Source organism: Pinus tabuliformis, chromosome 3_2 (genome assembly GCF_031772625.1).
Source record: "Pinus tabuliformis cultivar Carrire ecotype Pingquan chromosome 3_2, CPIR1, whole genome shotgun sequence".
Classification (NCBI taxonomy): Eukaryota; Viridiplantae; Streptophyta; class Pinopsida; order Pinales; family Pinaceae; genus Pinus; species Pinus tabuliformis.
This window is the reverse complement of record NC_142302.1, coordinates 1,123,798,800-1,123,820,795: the sequence shown is the minus strand read 5'-3', so window position 1 is coordinate 1,123,820,795 and position 21,996 is coordinate 1,123,798,800. Positions and strand designations below refer to the sequence as shown.

The following is a 21,996-nucleotide window of genomic DNA, read 5'->3' as shown; positions in this document are numbered from 1 at the left end:
TCAGCTCAATGTTGCACGAAGGGGGGATGCGGAAGCATCATTTCCCAAAAATATAGGAAGCGAAGTGTCTACTATATATATATATTTTGCATTTATATTAAAAAAACATCCAAAATACCAAAATAGTTGTAGAAGATATGGAAGCATGCATATTTGTACATAAATCAAGATAGATATGACATCCATTGTACATTAATGATTAATTATTCGAGCATCAACCATTTAGATGCATCAACCATCTAGAATCAAGATTCTTCTCCTCTTGTCTAGCCTTTTCCTCTACCTCGATTGTCTAAGGACATTAGTCAACATTGCTCAATTTTGATCAAACTACCTAATCCAAGCCTTGAAATATGGTAGAAAAAGCTTAACATGCTTGATCAATGATTTTGACTTGATTGAAAGGTAATTATTTGCTAAGGGCATGACAAAGGAGTTCAAAAGTTAACACCACCAACTCTAGTGTACATATAGGGCTTGGTGCTCTTGATTCAATGCTAATCACATATCCTCATACATGATATAATCTAATGAAATGCCACAATCCTATTGATCCTGAGTTCTTGAAAAACTGTTAAGTCTGCTGAATTTTGAATAGGATATGAAATTTTATTTTCTCCATATGAAGTCCAATGAGGCTGGAACCACTCTGGAGCATCTCGAGTCATTTCATGGTAATGTTAAAAATTTAAGTAAAAGGATGAAAATGAAAAATAAAGGAGAATGTCACTTTTACTAAGAATTTAACATTACCATGAGGGAGCATTTAGGAAGCATCTAAGGAGCATCAAGGGAGCACCTTGGGAGTGTCCAAGAAGCCCGGCCCAACTTAAGTCAAAGAAAAAATAAAAAAAATATTTAGAACCCTGTGGAACCGCCCGTATCACTTCGGATCTGCTTGGGATCCGTACGGATCTGTGCCCGATCCACTGCGGATCCGGGAAGGATCTGTCGTCGGATTCGCGGTTCGGAAATATGGAACTACGGATCGGGCCGACGCGGTTTTGAATTTCCAGGTATTGTCTTCGCCGACCCGATCCGCGGTTTTGAAATTTCGAACCGCGAATCCGACAATGGATCCCCCACGGATCCGTACAAGACGTGTTTCCTGGTTTGGATCCTGGGGGGGGGTTCGGGCAACACTACTCCAGCTTGTTCCTCTTTTCCTTTGGCCCATGAAAATAGACAGGACAACCAAAGATCCTCAAGTGCCCAACCTTGGGCTTTTCACCAATGAAGACTTCTTAAGGAGTCTTCTTGTTTAAGGCTCGGTGTGGAGATCTATTTTGGACATAGACAACAATGTTAGCAACTCCCCCCCATAGAAACTTTGGTAGCTTCTGATCATGCAACATAGCTTTGACTACCTCCATGATAGTTTCGTTCTTTCTTTCGGCCACACCATTTTGTTCTGGGTTATATAGTATGATGGTCTCTTTCTTGATTTCAACTTCTTTGTAGAAGTCAATGAAATCATTTGAAGTGAACTGTCTGTTATTGTCAGATTTGAAGATTTTGATTTGCTTTCCAGTTTGTTTTTCTACCAGAGCTTTGAAGTCTTTGAACATGTTAAATGCTTGACCTCTGTTTTTCAAAAAGAAAATCCATGTTTTATGAGAAAAATCATCCACAAAGATTATAATATACAAGTAGCCACCAAGAGAAGTTATAGTGATAGGTCCACATAAATCAGAATATATAAGATGAAGTACCTCACTGGTTTTGCTTTTGTTTGAAGGGAATGATCCCTTTACATGCTTTCACTCGCGCACCCTTGGTAGACCCCATCATGATCCACTATAATCTCCGACATTGTAGAAACCATCTTTCTCACATGAGGCAATGCCTTATAGTGCAGATGAGTGAACCTTTGGTGCCAAAGTTCACATTGATGATTGTTGTCATGAATCAACGCATGGATTGGTCTTCCATTGACTTTGTAAAGACCTTCAAATTTCGATCCCATAGTGAAGGGATCTCCCATGCTAGATTTTACTGGCCAGGTGAGAACTTTTCCATTTGTGAAAACAACTTTCATTCCTTTATCTCTAAGGCAGAGATAGATACAAGATTCTTTTTCAAACGAGGTCCATACAAAACTTCTTGAAGAGATATAGTTTTACCTTGATCCGAATGAAAATAAACAAAATCAGATACCTTTATAGGATATATAGAGTTATCTCCAAGTATGATTTTCAAATCCGTCTCCCTCTCAACTAGATTTGAGAGAACTTCTTTATAACCAATAAAGTGCCTTGAAGCACCACTATCAACCAACCAACTATCACAAGAATTTGCAGGAGAGGAACTAGAAAGAGCAGAAACAAGAAAGTACTCTGATTGTGTCTCAACTGCATTATTATCATACCTTGGGTTCCTTGAAGTCTTAGAAGAACGATAGCTTTCTTAATGAACAATAGGAGCTTTTCTTCTTCTTCTATAATTAGATCTGAAGTTGTTGTTATGATTGTTGAAGTTAGATCTTGGTGCTCTTCTGTTTTCAGGACAATCATGGGCATAGTGGCCATGCTTATGGCAGTTGTAACATTGAACTTTTGATAAGTCCCTATTTCATTTATAGGAACTGTTGGATTTGGGAGTAGGATTTCTTGAAAAGTGATGACCTTTTCTTCCTTTCTGCTTCTTGCCTTGGACAACAAAGGCAGTAGGTTCTCCCTCTTCATGCTTGGGAAGAAATAATTCTGGCCTCTTCTTGGTTGCACTTTCCTAGGAACTCATCAAATGTGGGAAACTTATCATTGTTGCTGATGGTAGTAATTAAAGTCTCCGAAGTAGGAGAAAGACCTCCAAGCATAATCAACACCGACTCTTTATCAGATACAATTTCACCAACAATTGACAACTGATCGTTGATTTTGAAATCCTCATGAAGTATGCTTGAATGGTCTCTCCTTTGTTCATCTTAATGTCCTTGAATTGATTCTTCAGAGCAAGGATTTGACTCAATTTGTTTACTTGATACATCCCAATCAACTTGTCATACATTTCCTTATATTTCTTCAAGTTGGAGACACATGTGGTGAGATGGTCTCCAAGAGAATAAAGGATAATCTTTTTAGCCTTGACTTCTCTTTTCTTGCATCTAGTCTTGATAGCAACATTCAAATTTTTGTAGTGGTTCTGCTACATCACCTTTAACATATTCCAGTATATGATGTTCTTCAAGAGTAATATCCAATCGTGCCTTCCATGGACCAAAATTCGAAGCATCATTCAACTTCTCTTCATTCTTGAAGTAAGAAGAAGACATCTTGATCTAGTCAAACAAATTTCAGTAGCAAGTAGAAGGAGCAACAAGTGATATTTCAATAAGAAGTAGAAGGAGCAACAAGTGATATTTCAATAGTAAATAGGAGCAGCAAGTGATATTTCAACAGTAAATAGGAGCAACAAGTGATACTTCAACAGTGAATAGAAGGAGCAGCAAGTGATATTTCAACAGAAAATAAAAGAGTGACAACTCTTATCTTCTTGGGCTTGTCTTCACCAAAGCTCTGATACCATGTTGAAAATCAAATGTTCTATGCTGTAACAATCACTTATTACGAAACTTCTTTATGCTGCAATATTAGTTAAGCAATTGTAGATAGAACATAAAACAAATGCCCAATAGAAGATAGCCAAGAGTAGAATGAGACACAAAGAATTTATGTCCAATAACTAGGGCAAAGCACACAAGGGGAAACCACAACCAAATTCTTCTTCTATTAGATATCAATTGTTCAGCAGAGATACAAAGCTCAATGAGAGATCAAGAGAATAAGTAAGTTCACCCATATCTAAACAAGCTGTAGCATGAGGATCACTGGTAGTAGCAGCTGATGCAGACATTGAATCAACCTTCAAGTTCTTTTCTTATCCTCCAAGTCTTTCTCGCTCACAATCTTCTTCAAGTCTCTCTCTCAAGTTTGAATCCTTCTTTCACAATGCACAAGTAGTGAGGGGAGAAGATATGAGGCACATATATATAGGAGGAGCAACGAATTCATGCCATAAAGGAGGAACATGACTTAGAGTAACTTGTATGCCAAATAGGGAAGAGTAACTTAAGCCATTATGGACATGCCTTAAATGGAGGAATCTTGCATGCTTTGAGGAGTGTAACTCATGCCCTTTTAGGAAGAATAACTCATGGCATTAAGGAGAGAGGGTAAAGAATGCCATTTAAAGAGAGGTATGCATGCCTTTGTAACTTATGCATTTATGGAGAGATTGTAACATATGCATTAAAGAATGTTCAAGAGGAATCTTTTATGACATGTCTTTAATGAGTGTAAGAGAGTGTAAGAAGAGTGCAACAAATCCGTTAAGAGAGAGAGAGTAACGTAGGACCTTGTGGTTCATCAAGGAGAGAGGAGAATGAAATGATTGAGAGGGAAAGGTGCCTTGAAATTCCTTTTAATAATAATATCATAGTATCATAAGGATAGTAATAAGGTAATGATAATATTGATGATTAAGTCAAAATTGAACTATTAAGATTGATTAATGATAAGTGATTTTCCATAAACTATACTTGATTACCAATTGATACAAGGTGATTTACTATTTTTGGAAAGTCATGCTTGAGATGCTAGACATGACTTTCTAATTTTAGAAAGTCACTCTAGAATTGTTAGAAATTTCTATTTAAGGAAATTCATCCATGAGCTGCCAATTTTCAAAAAATGAGGCTAAAACATACAAGATCATTATGGATGGAGTTAGAGATCACCTTATCCCTCATTTGGCTGAGAAGCAAACAACCAAAAAGATGTGGGATACTCTGAAGAATTTATATGAAGCAAAGAATGAAAATTGAAAGATGGCTCTCAAAGACAACCTGCACAATGTAAAGATGGCCAAAGGGGAGAGTGTGGCCTTTTACCTTACTAGAATGACTTAAGTAAAAGATGAGTTGGCAGTTGTAGGGTAAGTCATCTCAAACTCAAAGTTGGTGCGAATAGTGTTAAAAAGGCTTCACCAACGAGTTAGATACTTTCATTGATGGAATAGTGGCTCGATAGAATCTTCCCAACTAGACAAGGTTATTGGATGATTTCATTCAGGAAGAAACAAGAAGAAATGCAAAGAGTGGTAGCCTTCAAAATGAGGGAGATGAAGAGAATGCAACCCTTGTAGCAAAGCGCAAAGGCAAAGGAAAGAGGAAGGGGAGTGGGGGATCCACTTCTAAGGAGGACTAGAGAAAGGTCTAGTGATTTGCTTGTAATTAGTATGGTCACTATGCTGGTTAGTGTCCTAACAAGAAGAAAGGGAAGAAGGGAGAAGCAAGTTTAATGGCAACTTCGACTGCAATGAATGACTTTGCAAAGAAGGTCGAGTTCTCCTTGGTATCTCATCTTTTGAGTAGTAGTGTCGCTGAGTGTGAAAACACTGGAGTTTGGTTTGTGGATAGCGGGGCATCGTACCACATGACAGGAACTAGAGCTATGCTCCTAAGTATTACATGTATCGACTTAGACATACGTGTTGACAGTAGTGTGCACACCACACATGCAGTGAGGGGGATTGGATACGTGAGGTTCTAGTTGTAGTTAGGAGGATATTTGGAAGGTGACCACGTGTTGTGGGTACCAAAGTTGCAAGCAAATCTTTTGCTCGTGGCAGCTTTGGAGGATGAGGGATATGCTATCCTATTTTGCGATGGTCAGGTGGTGTTTTAGCTGATGGGAGAGAGTAAAGATGCATCACAAGTTATTGGCATCTGTGTGGACAGGATGTACAAGTTGGCAAGTCATCCTGTGGATGGTGAGCCGATAAGATCTCGTGTTTAGTGGTAGTTCTAGAGGCAGCTCGAGGAGAGGATACATCTAGCTCAGTTAGGAGTCCGTCATGGTTTGAGATGACAGAGGAGAATGCTCAGGGTGGATGAGAGGAGTCTTCTTGGAGCATAGGAAACTGGCATAGGTTTCCTAGTTTGAGGACCAGGACAGGTAGTAGGACTAGCTCTAGAGTTAGGGGGAGCTTCTACGACAGACAATGTGATGGTCAGGTGGTGATTTAGCCGATGGGAGTAAAGATGCATCACAAGTTATTGGCATCTGTGTGGGCAGGATGTACGAGCTAGCAAGTCATCCTGTGGATGGTTAGCCAGTTAGATCTCGTGTTTAGTGGTAGTTCTAGAGGCAGTTGGAGGAGAGAATACATCTAGCTCAGTTAGGAGTCCGTTATGGTTTGAGATGATAGAGGAGAATGCTCTGGGTGGGAGAGAGGAGTCTTCTTGGAGCATAGGAGACTAGCATAGGTCTCTCTAGTTTGAGGACCAGGACAGGTAGCAAGACTAGCTCTAGAGTCAGGGGGAGCTTCTACAACAGACAGTGTGATGGGTTTGCAAAGAGATCCTCATGGTGGAAGGACCTCCCTCGCTGAGAGGGAGTGTTGAAAAGTAGTAGCTTAGTCAGTCCTCCATGGTTTGATGTCTATCATGGGGGGACAATGTTGTCTGTCTAGATGTACTTTATGATATAACGTGGGTTTATGTTAATAAATAGACTTTTGTACTTTATAACTTAAAGTGTATTTAAGCATGTGACTTAAAGTGGATTTAATGTATATTAAAGTGGATCTAATGTATATTAAAGTGTATTTAATATGAGAGGTTAAATGTGGGCCCTAGATCTAATTAAATCATAGCCATTGAAAAAGTTAGTTAGAGAGGTTAGGGTTAAGTCAAGACTCAAGAGAGGTAAAGTACAAAAATACTTTTAGAGGGAAGAAGACATTCTTCATGTGAGTGATTCACATGTGAGGCTCATTAACGAGTATTTTAATGAGTGTATGAGGGAAAGAGAGGAAAAGGAATGAAATCTGTAGAGAGAGACATATTGGGTGTGAAATCCAAGGAGAAAGAAGGCACAAAAACCAAGAAAGGGTGCTGCACTCTAGAAAAAGAGAAGACACTGAAGTGTACTTGAGGAGGCCGTACTGTACCTGTTTATACTGTACAATCAGATCTGCACAAAAATCAAGGAGTGTTGTTATAGATTGCATTGGGATTCATGCAAAGATGGCACATAGTTTGAGGCAGCACAACTGCACAATTTTCAAGGTAGATTTGTAGCATTTCAGTGGTACATACAGCAGGCCATTTAGTACTGTATAGACTGTACTTTTCAACAGATTTTCAGATTAGTATTTGGCACTAGAATCGAGGTGAACAAATGCATTTAATATTGTTTCATTACTGCTGTAATTTTTTTGAAGATTGTCCTTAATAAAATATCTTTCTTTGGGTTTTCCCCCGGGCTTGACCCTAAAATCACTATGTATTTTAATGTTGTCTAATGTTGTTCTTTCCACTGCAAAGTTACTTAGTATAGTATTTCTGCTTATAATATCAAAGTTAAGTGTGAAGTGACTTTGGAAATTTTATTGAAGTTAGAAATCATTCACTACTAAGTGTTTGACAAAATCATTGAATGAAAAGTAAGTGATTTTGTAAGATTTTTCTACCTGGTATCAGAGCTGGGGCTTTGAAAGGATAGTGGACACATTATTTCTTTCTAAGATAGTAAGGTTGTAGACATAGTGATCTGCAAGTTTTCAAGTGGAGTGAAAAACTGTCCGTTTGTTTTTTGTTGGATATTTGGAGAAGATGGCTTCCAACATCAGATATGAGGACTGGTTGGATGTGGTGTCTGACTATTTACAATGGAAGGTCAGAATAGGTGTTGTTCTCAGGGAAAACAAACTATGGAGGTTCGACAACACTGTTGTTCTTGTTCCCTCATCCTATCCTATTGCATTAGACATTCATGAAGTGAATGAGGCTAAAGCACCAAAGATCATTCTAGATGTAGTTAGAGATCACCTTATCCCTCATTTGGTTGAGAAGTAGACAACCAAAGAGATGTGGGATACTTAGAAGAATTTATATGAAGCAATGAATGAAAATAGAAAGATGGTTCCCAAAGACAAGCCGCACAATGTATAGATGGCCAAAGGAGAAAGTGTGGCCTCTTACCTTACTAGTATGACTTAGGTAAAAGACGAGTTGGCTGTAGGGAAAGTCATCTCAGATGCATAGTTGGTGCGGATAGCCTTAAAATGCTTCACCAAGGAGTGGGATACTTTCATTGATGGAATAGTGGCTCGAGAGAATCTTCCCAACTAGACAAGGTTGTGGGATGATTTCATTTAGGAAGAAACAAGAAGAAATGCAAAGAGTGGTAACCATCAGAATGAGGGAGATGAAGAGAATGTAGCCCTTGTAGCAAAGGGAAAAGGCAAAGGAAAGATGAAGGGCACTAGGGGATCCACTTCTAAGGAGAAGGACACGAGCAAAGGTTCGATGCTTTGCTTGTAATCAGTATGGTCACTATGCTGGTCAATGCCTTAACAAGAAGAAAGTGAAGAATGGATAAGCAAGTCCAGTGGCAGCTTTAGTTGCAGTGAATGACTTTGCAGAGAAGTTTGAGGAGTTCTCCTTGTTGGAAAGTCAATGCAAATAGATTAGGGTTTGATTCTCCTTACTTGATAATTACTTGTGAGTTATGTTGGCTTCTGTTACTTCTTTATTATCTTATCTTTCATCAAGCAATTACCATATCATGTGTGTATGAAGATCACAAAACAAGAGACACAAGATGTAGGCACTATGCCAGGGCAAAACCCCCCTTGAGGGGAAAACCCAGTCAAAATTCTCTTCCTTTCAATAGTATTCTTTGAGACCCTTCACCCTAGACAAAGACTACACCTTCCCTCCACACCAAGTCAGCCTCCCAGATCTTCGACCTCTTTCCAGCAACACTTCCTTCCCAGCAACTTCGACTATGCAGCAGCGTCCCGCATCAGGCAACAACAGAACTTGGAAAACTTCTATCTCCCAAACTAGGGCACGAAACAGAGAGAGAGGCACCAAAACGTCGATTTTCTTCTTCTCCTTGGATTTCACCCAACTCGCAATTCCTTTGCTTCCTTAGACCCACTTCGCACTTCTCCAACTTCCTTAGAGATATCGAACTAGCTTGAGATGAGATGCTCGAAATGAATTCGAGTTGCTTCTATTTATAGGCTCCCAGTGAGGTAGAATTGATGTCCTTAGGCCGTCTTGATCTCTTCTAGGACGACTTGATGTAGAGGTTACATAAATCATATTTGACTTAATAGTAAACCTTTTTACATGATTCAAAAGCCCAAGAAGGGTCTCTTTGAATGTACAATGACTCTATAAACTCAATATTAATCCTAGGAGTCCACAATGGGGACTTTGACTAATATAATGATGACCCAAGCATGAAACCCATGCTTTAATAAGTCATTGATACAATAATAAAAATTCTTTTCTTTATTCTTTTGACAAGTACATTTTATGATGACTCAAATACATTAATGAAGACTGAACCTAGTTACATTTTCCAACACTCCCTCTTAACTAGGGAGGTATTCATAATATACAAATACAATGGAAGATCTCAAACTATATGAACAATGAAGAACTTTAGGCACCGCAATGCCATGGACTAGATTCTTGACCAAGGCAATCTATCCATTGGTCTCTCATCAATTTAGGCACCGCAATGCCACAAACTAGATTCCTGACCAGGGAAATCTATCCGAGTGGGAATAAGGTGGACTCAAGCTTTCAACCTCTCTAGGTACCATGAAGCTTACTTGCTAACCACCAACCCAGGGACCTAGGTGCATATCCATGGTCAGAGCTCTACGACCCATGCCATCTTTCCTACTTTGGGACCTAGACATCAACACAAAGTGTCGGCTAGATGTCCTCCCAGGTAATGCTTCATTCGCAAAACCTCAACAAATCTCTTCCAATCTCTTATCATCATTACAGTCAACAATATCTACTAAACCAAGCATGTTCCTTAGATATTCAAACTTCTAATTAGGAAGAGCCTTTGTTAGTATGTCTGCTACATGTTCATCTGTTTAGACATACTGCAACTTCACGATCCCATCCTGCACTAGGTTCCTAATAAAGTGGAACTTATTGTTGATATGTTTCGTTTTAGAATGAAACACGGGATCTCCAAACATCTTGATACAACTTTGATTGTCACAATTAATCACAGTTGGACCAAGAGACTTTTCGAACAAATCTGTCAGAAGCTTCCTTAACTAAACAACCTCCTTTCCTACTTCACACGCAACCACATATTCTGCCTCAACAATACTTAAAGCAACGAGATCTTGCTTCCTACTCATCCATGAGATCATAATAGCTCCCAGACTAAAATATCTTCCGGTAGTGCTCCTTCCATCGGTCTCACTGCCACCCCAATCAGAATCTGTGAAGCCAATTAGCTTGACTTCCTTACTATCATACTTTAGGAAGTGATATATAGTGCCATGAAGATACCTCAATATATGTTTGTTCGCTATCTAATGATCATGACGAGGCTCCAACCGAATATGACTAAGAATGTTTACTGCAAAACATATATCTGGCCTAGTATTTACCAGATACATTAGGGAACCCACCAACTATCGATAAGAGGTAGGATCCACAAGACTAGAGTCAGAGTCCCTCAATTTCTTGAGATTGGTGATCATAGGAGTAGTCATTGGCTTGGAATCCATCATCCTGAATTTCTGCAACAACTTGATGATGTACCTTCCTTGCCCCAAATATATCTCCCTAGGGGTCTGCCATACTTCTAGACGCAAGTAATAGTGCATTAGTGCTAGATCCTTCATGTCAAATTTCGCTGCCAACATCTCCTTGCATTCTTGAATTGTTCGCTCCACACCTGTGAGGAATAAATCATTCACATATAGTAGAATAATGACAGACTCATCATTCACGACGTTGATGTAGAGATTTGGATCAACATAACTCTTCACGAGCCCAATTCCAAGTAGATATGCATCCATCGTTGCATACCATGCCCTAGGTGCTTGCTTCAAACCATATAGGGCCTTCTTAAGTTTGCAAACATGAGAGTCCCTGTTATTAACTTCAAAGCCTTCAGGTTGTTCGATATACACTTCCTCATCAATGGTCCCATTCATAATGCCGTCTTCACATCCATTTGATGGATATTCCAACTGTGTAAATTGGCAACTAGGGCCAAACTCAATGTAGGTCATCTTATTTATGGCAGCTGATATTTTTCTTAGATCCCTCTCATCGAGAGGTGTAAGATTGATCTAAAGATCATCCGATTCCGATAAGTATTCATGGATTTATGAATTTATTTGCGTTATAAGACAATTCGTCAAGGTCGGCCGACAACAAAATAAACCCCACATGTGCTCAACGTTTTAGTATAAATAGAGGTGGCCTTCAAGTCATTTAACACACGTGGGATCTCTTCCTCTCTTTACTTGTCTTTGGGTTTTAGTAGCAGGAGAGATCCTAAGGAATAACGTTGCCCTGATCCAGAGGGCAAAAAGTCGAAAATACTGGAAAAGCTGGAACTGCCGAAAAAGCCGGAAAAGCCAGAAAAGCCAGAAAAGTCGGAACTGCCGGAAAAGCCGGAAATGCCGGAAAAGCTGGAAATGTCGGAAAAGCTGGAAAAGCCGGAAAAGCTTGAACTGCCAGAAAAGCCGGGAACAACCGGAATTGCCGGGAACAACCGGAATTGCCGGGAACAGCCAGAACTGCCAGAACTGCAGAAACAGCCAGAGCATCTGTCTTCGGAGGAGAGCAGCATGCAAGGGACAACTAACATACATTGGGGCAATTGTATGGTACTTAGCAGCAAATACACCAAGCATGCAATGTTACAACTAGCATGCAAGGGACAACTAGCATGCAACAACAAGCATGCTAAGGACAACAAGCATGCTAGGGACAACAAGAAAGCAAGGGACAACAAGCAAGCAAGGTGTAGCCAACATATAGGTCAGGATGGCAACATGGTGCAACAATGGCACATAATGCAGTACAGTGATGGGTACAGTCATGATTAATGAAGCGTGATGAGATGCAGCATAGTAATGATGGGTGCAACATGGTGCAACGCAGTGAGGTGCAACATGATGACGAAATGCAACATAATGATAGGTGAAGGAGTCACCTTGGAGAATTAGTTGAAGCAACATGTCTTCAATTGATCTCATGTATCATCTTCTTAGAGATGATCTATGCTCTTATCTAGATAAGTCAAAGTGTTGACTTTTGTTGTAATCGTACTATCTCTCTCTCTCTTTGTGCTGAACTATTGAAGAACATATAAGAAGAATTGATCAAGGGTTTCCCCACATTGAGGTTTATCCCTAGCTAGCGCCACATCTTGTGTCCTCTTGTCTTGGCTTGTCTTCTGCGATTTATGTTTATGTTCTATTTGCAGTTTACTTTAATGCTGATGTGATTGCTAATTTGGAAAAGATATGGAGCTAACTGTGAAAATTGAAATAAATTTCTCTAAGCATAGAACATACGTAAAATTAACATGGTATCAGAGCTGAGGTGAAGACAATGCCCAAGCAAGAGTGAAAGAGCAATCACCGAAGACAGTTGGGAAAGGACAAAAGGATCAGCGGATTCCTCATACCTCTTCAAATTCACCAAGGGTGAAGTCGAAGCAGAGAATATTATCAGAATGGCGCAGTGGAATATGGCCTACCTAAAGATCACTTCATTGGAAGATCGGATCTCATGGTGGAAGGAAAGGCAGATAACTAGTTCGACCATTATGCGAAGGAGTGTCCGAATGGCAGGAACACATATCTTGATGATGATAACAATCATTCCAGGGACATCTTCAATGATCAAAGGAATGACAGGTAATGCAGGTCATCAAGGAAATGGCCGACTCTTCATAGAAAGCAAGGAACCCCAGGTATGAAGAATCAAATGTTGTTTCTGATAAGATAAAGAAGCGTTATCTTGTATTGGCCCTCTCCTTCAGATTCTTTGGGAATCTGGCTTATAGATTGTAGTGCTTCAAGGCACTTCATCGGATAGATAGGTGCACTCTCTAATTTGGTAGAGATGGAAACGATCTTGGGATTATACTTGGAGTCGATGCCACCTATCCCGGAAAGGGTGTAGGGAATGTTAACTCTCAATTGAATAAGAGTAACTCGATTCATTTACAGAATCTCTTTTAAGTACCTGATCGCAAGAAGAACCTAGTGTCCATCTCGGAAATGGAAGTCAAAGGTTTCAGGGTGGCATTCATCGATGGAAAGGTACGTGTTAAAAAATATAATTTTCAAAGATGTTTTTTCTCATGGGTTCAGGGTTGGCAATTTGTATCAAGTTGCAGGATGGTCCATTGGGGATCATGTCAATTGACATATCGCATCTATAACACCGGGGGTCTACCTATGGGGCCCTACCTGATTGAGTCAAATGGTGATAGGGATGTCTGAATTCAGGTAGAGCATGAAGGTACATGTCTGAGATGTACCGAAGGAAAATCTTATAAGGGGACCATTCCCCTCATGCAGCAGGGCCACAGATTTGGAGCAACCCGAGGGGTTTGAGATTCATGATTGGGAATCTCGTGTATACATGTGAAAGAAAGCCCTCTATGGCTTGAAGCAAAACACCCCGGGTGTAGTATGAGAGGATTGATAACTGTCTGATGAAGCTAAGATTCACTAGGAGTGAATCTGATCCAAACCATTACCCGAAGGTTGTGGATGATAGACCTCTCATACCGACACCTTATGAGGACAACCTATTTCTGACAGGTGCTGACCCTCTCATTTGCAGAAGTAAGAGGGAGTTGGATTCCGGATGTGGAATGATAAACTGCAAGCCTGTGACTACCTCGAGGATCTTAACTTTCAGAAGTTATATGGTAGTGATGTCAGACCAGATTTGGGAAATGCCTCTGAGTTTCATAAACTCATTCGCGTTGATGTTCTTGGTGAACTTCTGTCCGGACATATGTTTTGCAGTTAGCATGGTGAGCTCATATTTGGTTGAGCCTCACTGGATTGGTGCCAAGAATCTTCTGAGATATCTTCGTGGCACAATCTCTCATGGATTGAGATACACTGCCAGAAATATGAAACTGCATGATTATTCAAATGCTGGCTGGGTAGGCAGTGTGGAGGATCACTAGAGCACTTCTAAGTGCTGGTTCTCTTTGGATTCTGCTTCGATATCATGGATGAGCAGGAAGCAGAGGTCGGTTGCTATAAGCACCGCTGAGACTGAATACATAGCTACGAGTGTGATCTCGTGTGAAGTTTCATGGTTGCAAAAGCTCTTAAGTGAGCTGTTTGTACACATGATGAATACCTCTGTGATTCTCTGTGACAACCAGAGGTGGGATTCGATTATTGAGGAATCCCGTATTCGATGGTTGCTCCAGCAGATAGACACCAGACACTGCCTTATCTGGGATATGGTAAGTCGATGAGCAAGGAGGCTCCATCGCATTGAGACTGATGTACAGGTCACAAACATATTGTCAAAGCCCCGGGGAAAGGTCAAATCTGTGACTTTCCCGAACGACCTGGAGTCATTGAGAGACTTTTTTATAAGGGTCTTGCATGTTGCATGCATTGAGCTCTGGGAGCTCTAGGGGGCTTGGGGTACTTATTGGAGCAACATATGACCACAGGGCGACTCACCCTCCCCTGGTGGTGCGCTATGAACAGGATGATTAGTTCTTCTGTGGGCCGGGATGATTAGTTCTCCTGTGGGCCGGGATGATTAGTTTTCCCGTGGCAACTATGGAACAGGATGATTATTTCTCCTGTGGCTAGCATGATTTGTTCTCCGTGGCGACTATGGAACAGGATGATTAGTTCTCCTGTGGGCCAGGATGATTTGTTCTCCATGGCGACTGTGGAACAGGATGATTAGTTCTCCTGTGGGCCAGGATGATTAGTTCTCTGTGGCATCCACTGACGGGATGATTCGTTCTCCTGTGGAAAGGATGATTAGTTCTCCTGTTGAGGCATCCTACCCATGCAGTCTGGGACTCATGGGAAGTACCTCTCATCTGATCAATGAGCAGGGAAATGAGGATAGGGACCATAATAGTACTATTGATGGATGCATCGCTGTATCTACTATACTCCCTATGCTAGGATGACCTCCATTGATCTGGGATCGATGAAACTGATCTGGGATCAGTATGAGTGGTTTGAGACACTCTCTTGTGACATTGATCTGGGATCAATATGAGTGGTTTGAGACACTCTCTTGTGATATTGATTTGGGATCAATAAAACTGACTTCGGGTAAGTAAGAGTGATGTGACACACTCTCTTCAGATGAAACTGACTTCGGGTCAGTAGAGAATGGTATGAGACATTCTCGATCAGTTCTTCTTCTTCATGGTTCAGTAGAGCAGAGAAAAGCAGAGCAGAGTAGAGCTCAGTAGATCAGAGCAGAGTAGAGCTCAGCAGATCAGAGCAGATCAGAGTAGTGCAGGGCACTGATGGCAGAGATAGTACAGTCGGACATATGGATGGAGTTCTCCCTAGTTGAGAGGGAGTGTTAAAATTGGCAACTAGGGCCAAACTCCATGTGGGTCATCTTATTTATGGCAGTTGATATTTTTCTTGGATCCCTCTCATCAAGAGGTGTAGGATTGATCTAAAAATCATCCGATTCCGATAAGTATTCATGGAGTTATGAATTTATTTGTGTTATAAGACAATTCGTCAATGACGGCCAACAACCAAATAAACCCCACATGTGCTCAACGTTTTAGTATAAATAGAGGTGGCCTTCAAGTCATTTCAACACACTTGGGATCTCTTCCTCTCTCTACTTGTATTTGGGTTTTAGTAGGAGGAGAGATCCTAAGGAATAATGTTGCCTTGATCCAGAGGGCAGAACGTCGGAAAAGCCGGAAAAACCGGAAATGGCGGAAAAGTCGGAACTGTCGGAAAAGCCGGAATTGCCGGAAAAGTCGGAACTGCTGGAAAAGCCGGAACTGCCGAAAAATCCAGAAAAGCCGGAAAAGCCGGAAATGTTGGAATTGCCAGAAAAGACGGAACTACCGGAAAAGCCGGAAAAGCCGGAAAAGTTGGAATAGTTGGAAAAGCCGGAAATGCCGGAACTGTTGGAACAGCCGGAACTATTGGGAACAACCCCAACTGCCGGGAACAACCGGAACTGTTGGGAACAACTGGAACTGCCGGGAACAGCCGGAACTGTTGGGAACAACCGGAACTGCCGGAATTGCCAGAACTGTCGAAACACCTGGAGCATCTGTCTCCGAAGGAGAGCAACATGCAAGGGTTAGCTAACTAACATTGGGACAGTTGTATGGTACGTAGCAGCAAATACACCAAGCATGCAATGTTACAGCTAGCATGCAAGGGACAACTAGCATACAACAACAAGCATGCTAAGGACTACAAGCATGCTAGGGACAACAAGCAAGCAAGGGACAACAAGCAAGCAAGGTGCAGCCAACACATAGGTCAGGATGGCAACATGGTGCAGCAATGGCACATAAAGCAGTACAGTGATGGGTACAGTCATTATTAATGAAGCGTGATGAGATGCAACATAGTGATGATGGGTGCAGCATGGTGCAGCGCGGTGAGGTGCAGCATGATGACGAAATGCAGCACAACGATAGGTGAAGGAGTCACCTTGGAGAATTAGTTGAAGCAGCTTGTCTTCAACTGATCTCATGTATCATCTTCTTAGAGATGATCTATGCTTTTATCTAGATAAGTCAAAGTGTTGACTTCTGTTGTAATCGTACTATCTCTCACTCTGCTGAACTATTGAAGAACATATAAGAAGAATTGATCAAGGGTTTCCCCACATTGGGGTTTGTCCTTGGCTAGCGCCACATATTGTGTCCTCTTGTCTTGGCTTGTCTTCTGCGATTTATGTTTATGTTCTATCTGCAGTTTACTTTAATGCTGATGTGATTGCTAATCTGGAAAAGATATGGAGCTAACTGTGAAAATTGAAATAAATTGCTCTAAGCATAGAACATACCTAAAATTAACACCAACCCATTGTAGCAGCCAATGAAACCATGGTCATATGAATTTTAGGAACTTTATAAGAAAGCTGTGTTGTAAAGTGAAGTTGTCATGACTTAATGATGTTGGAAATATGAAACAGACATTCACTTTCATTGAGGCTATATAAATGACTCACATCCTTTGGAATAGACATTAAGTTTAAATGGTTCTATTATATTTTTCTGCTCTGTATTCTCTGCCATTGTGCATGCAATTTCTGATATTAATAATTTCCAGCTTGCTGTGAACTGCTGGGAGGCCATTTTTCTCGAGCGAATACTCTTGTATTCCATTTTTATGTTTTAGATTTCATTTTTCTAAACCCAGTTCTTCCTCTTACATACTACAGATTGTGATATGGTGACTGCATTTAATATGTATGTGGCAGATATGTATTCCTGCTGTCAGTTCTTGTTTTGGTATTCTGCACCAAGTTCCAGAAGGACACGTTGGTGCTTACTGGATAGGCGGTGCTCTATCGAAGAGAATTACTGAACCTGGTACTCTTTGTGTAAATGTGGCTCTTTTTCTTGCTTGGTCCTTTTTTTCTTCTTTTGGAGTTATTTTTTGTTCTCTTTTTTTGCAGGTTTCCATTTGAAGATGCCTGTTTTGACTCAGTATGAGCCAATTCAAGTGACCATCCAGACAGATGAGGTAAATTCTGAGCTGGATTCTACAAGTTTTTATGAAGTCAATATTGGTGGAATGGATATCTTCATATATACTTTAGCATAGTTATTGTTATGAACAGCAGAGGCAGAAGCAGTTTATTTCCTATTCAGAAAGTGTAAATATCACTGAACTAACCTGAACATTCAATAATGTCAATGACACCAAACAGCCTATGGCATGTAGCAAGTTTTCATTGAGTTGAAATTTATGAAACAGAATTATAACTGTTAACAACTATAGTCTGTATAGCCTTTGACTGCTCTTTTTCTTGGATGAAATCCTAAATTTACTGACTATCTGTGCAGAATTTCTTATAGTTCATGTTGTAAAGAATAGAGGCAGAACCAGTATATTTTATATTTCAGAAATTGGGAACTGAAGTTAACTGTTACAACTTAATTCTTTCATAAATGTTTATATAGCAGACTATAGCATGTATATTGGCTTTTCAATTCGTGAAATGGTACTAAAGAATATCAATGACAATCATCTCTAATGCTGTTGTATGTTATCATCTTTTTGTAAAGCTCTTAATTTACTGAAATGTAAGACACAAGGTTGATTCTGTTAAGATGAACTTTGACATCTGAAAATAGGATCTATGCACAATATCTTCTCAGTAGTCAACTTTTCTACTAGTTCCATATGCTCGAGTTTCAGTTCTTTGAAATGGTCATGACTTCTCATGTTTAGCCATATTACATATCATATGACACAACCTGAAAGCTTTTTTTTTTTACTCCCCTAGATTGTGGTTGTGGCATGTGAGACATCTAAAAAGTATAGATGGTAAACCCATTACCTCGTTGAAAAAGAAGGCAATTCTATCGTTGTGTTGTTTTTGAAGTGGGGGACAATTGAGTTGGCAATCATGAAATTAAATGGGTATCTCAATTAAACTACCCTAGGTTTATCGATACAAGCACATAGTGGAAAATATGGAAAAAGAGAGGAGAAAGTTTCTCAACTGTACACACACCATACACTTCAATTCATATTACATAAGAGTATAAGAGTATATACTTATAGTACAAGGTGATACCATAATTAGATACTGAGGTGAAGATTATTTTGAATCTAAAATTGATCATAAGTATCTAGAGATGCTGCTTACTTTAACTCTCAGAATAGATCTTCTTTTCCAGTAACATTTGCTATGTGAAGCACATGCACAAATTATGTAATAATTATGTAGTAAATGCTTTGATTAAACCCCCAAAAAGTGATTTATGTCTTATCATTTCCTCTATATGCTAGAGGAGATAATCCCCGGTTTTGCTACCCAAAGGGAACTCTATTTATGATTAATTATGTAATAGTATTTTAGCATCACATAGTTCAGGTTTTGTTGCGCTGTAATCAATGATTTAATTTCAAAGCATCAATCTCATCTTGATATGGCTTGATGTCGATCTTCGCTTCCATCTTGAAGAGGGACTATGAATGGTTCATGAGACTCAAACTGGGTTGTTCTTTTTTTGTTCTCTTAGACTCCTCCTTTGGTTTTTTCCGATCCCCTGAGTTTTCCTCTGATTTGACTTCTGGGTTGGAACTTCCATTTTCTCCAATTCCAAGTTTGTTTGTAAAAGCTACAATAAGGAGATTCATATTATGTCTGATATCTGCGACTTGCTCCTCCAACATTGTGAATCTCTCCTCTGTCGGATTTCAAGGGCTATTAATAGATTTGTCGGCGATGGCTAGGGTTTTATGACTTTCGGCTTAAATCGATCTAGATCCCATACAACTCCCCACAATATACTCGAAGAAACCTGCTTTGATACCAATATGATCCATAAAATGCCATTGATATTTCATTGGGTTGTTCGTCACTTGAGATTTGATAAAGATTTACTAAAATCCGAAAATATATATCATGAGGGTTATTTTTCGTTAGAATTTCTAGATTTTTTTAGAATCACTGTTTTTGCATGTGCAATACATAAAATGCGGAAAATAGGGAAAAATAGAACAATCACTCACAAAACCACAATAACCCAAGATATGACATGGGAAATCCTTTTGGGGAAAGAACTAGTTGGGAGGAGAGGCTGCTCTGCTCTCTTTTTCTCTGAAGGGAAATGGTGCAAATACAAAGGAGTGAGACCTGTGGCCTGTAGGCTGCTATAAAACACAAACTCTCTTTCTTCTGCCCTCATTGTATCCACTCTCAAACTATTCTGCACTAATATGGAACACACTAGAATAGAATCAAACTCGATAGCCAACTAGGGGTTAAATTTGACCCTTTCAACCCTCAATATGAGTTACAACTCAACTCTTTTAGAGTGTTCTTCATCATGGTCACGTGGCTAGCCCCTTCTCCATGAGTAATGGGGTTGACATGGCATCCTTTTGAATTGTGGTGGACAAAACAAGAAGGTCAATTCTTTAGCGGCATAACTTTTGCATATGGACTCCGTTTGTGGTCATTCTTGCATCATTGGAAAGGTATCTAACTGTACAACAATGTAAGGGGCTCTTGCACACGCGAGAGTTTTCAGACCCCAATAAACTTCATTAAATGCCTCAAACTGCCTTTGGAAGGTTTTAAACCCCAAATTTGCACTCTGAAAGCATCAAGGTGCATGGCGACTAATATAATTATTCAATCTAGGCCAACCACATGCTTTTTGAGCAAGAAGGTCCAAAAACGGTTCAACAAATGCTTTAAATGGCACATGCAACAAGATAAGCCATCCATCTTAAAAGTTTCTTCGACACACGCACGTGCAAAACAAAAACAACAAAAAATGGCTACCATAAAAATTGTTAAGAAGGTTTAATGTTTAGTGATAATAATAATAATATATTAAATAAAACCAATGGTCATAACCCTTGACCCTTCTTACTAGTTAATGAGTATTTATACCATCTGAGAGGTCTTGTAAATCATCGCTTGTTATTCAAATACAAATATTTTTTATTTACCCTATATAGATATCCTCCCCCTCTCCTATTTGGACTGGATATTTAAGGTTAATGAATGAATTGTTTGTAGTAGTGATACTAGAGCCTTGCTTATCTTGGCAACTTTGGTGGATTCACAATTTGATCCATCATGGAGTAGTGGAGTGTCCTACTTTTTACCTTTTGTTTAGTTTGGGAGTAAAGATTCTATAGGGTTGTCATTTGTTAGGAGTATGCTCTTGTGTGTAGCTGTGTTCTAACTTCTTGACTATAGTGTTGAGTGTCTTTTGTTTGTAAGTTTTGTGCTTGTGTCCTCCTAATTGAAAGGCAGTCACCCAACTTCTCTGCATCCTTGAAGTATGAGGTAGACATCTTAATCAAGTAGCTTCTTCCAAATGGATTCCTTCAAAAGTGATTGCTTTAGTCTCTTGTCTGCTTGGGCCCGTATTCACCTCAACTCTGATACCATGTTAATTTTCTAGCGTTCTATGCTTAGCACAATCACTTATTCCAATTCTTCTTCTATTAACATTCAGTTATCCAATAAATTCAGTTTACTATTAACAATAAGAAATTGTGGATAGAACAATAAATCCAATGCACAATAGAAGACAACCAAGAGCAATAACTAGAGACACAAGATTTGGTCAAAGACTAGGGAAAAACTCCACATGGGGAAAACCTTTCCCAAATTCTTCTTCTATTAGATTGTCATCAAAGGTTCAACAAAGAGATACAATGTTCCAATTCATTAATAGGAGTCAAATGTCAACAACTTTGACTATCCAAGAGAGCAAATCATCAACCAACCAATATGCAAAAGATGAGCCTCAAAGTCAAATCTGCAATTTCTATCAAAGTCAACAACAGTTAACAACAACAAATGATGCCCTAACGAGTGCACATGTCAATGGTCAAACTTCCTCCAGGAGAGCTCGGTCAACAGTCAAAAGATGTGACCTTCCTTTTTGGTCAAAGTGAAGTCACAACAGTCCCAAAATAGTGCCTCCAAATCTGGTCAAAGTCAAAGTCAACCCTGTTGAACCCTAGGTGTAGATCCGTGGTCAACATGGGTCAAAGTGACCAGAAAATTTCATCCTCCTTGCCATTGAATTTGGCCTCCAAATCAGATTCAATATCTCAAGTCAAAACAAGTCAAACCAAGCCCAAAAAGTCAACATTGGTCAAAGATGCAAAACATAAAGTCAACTATATCTCTCTCTCCTCTGTTGAAAATTGGCAGCTATGTAATGAATTTCCTTGAATAAAATTTCATTTTTGACCTTTCTAGAGTGACTTTTTAAAAATAGAAAGTCATGTCTATCTTTGCAACCATGACTTTCCAAAAATAGTAAATCGCTCTCCATCAATTCGTAATCATATATATATGATGGAAAATCATTTAACGTCTCATTAATCAATCTCAATTGTTTAATTTTTAACTTAATCATCAATATTATTATTATTATTACTATTATCCTCTTTATGATATTATTATATTATTATTAAAAAGAAATTCAAGTCTCT

At 39.5% G+C, this 21,996-nt stretch overlaps 1 protein-coding gene across 2 annotated transcripts in view; it reads left to right on the top strand.

Annotated features, from left to right (window-relative positions):
* The window catches only part of LOC149184629 (uncharacterized), a 217,713-nt gene that overhangs the window by 66,932 nt on the left and 128,785 nt on the right, over positions 1-21,996 (top strand). For both annotated transcript variants that reach the window (XM_089417630.1, XM_089417629.1), the window contains exons 3-4: positions 17,276-17,387; positions 17,474-17,541. In XM_089417630.1, coding sequence (XP_089273756.1) covers positions 17,276-17,387; positions 17,474-17,541 — 180 coding nt within the window. The remainder of the gene's footprint in view (positions 1-17,275; positions 17,388-17,473; positions 17,542-21,996) is intronic.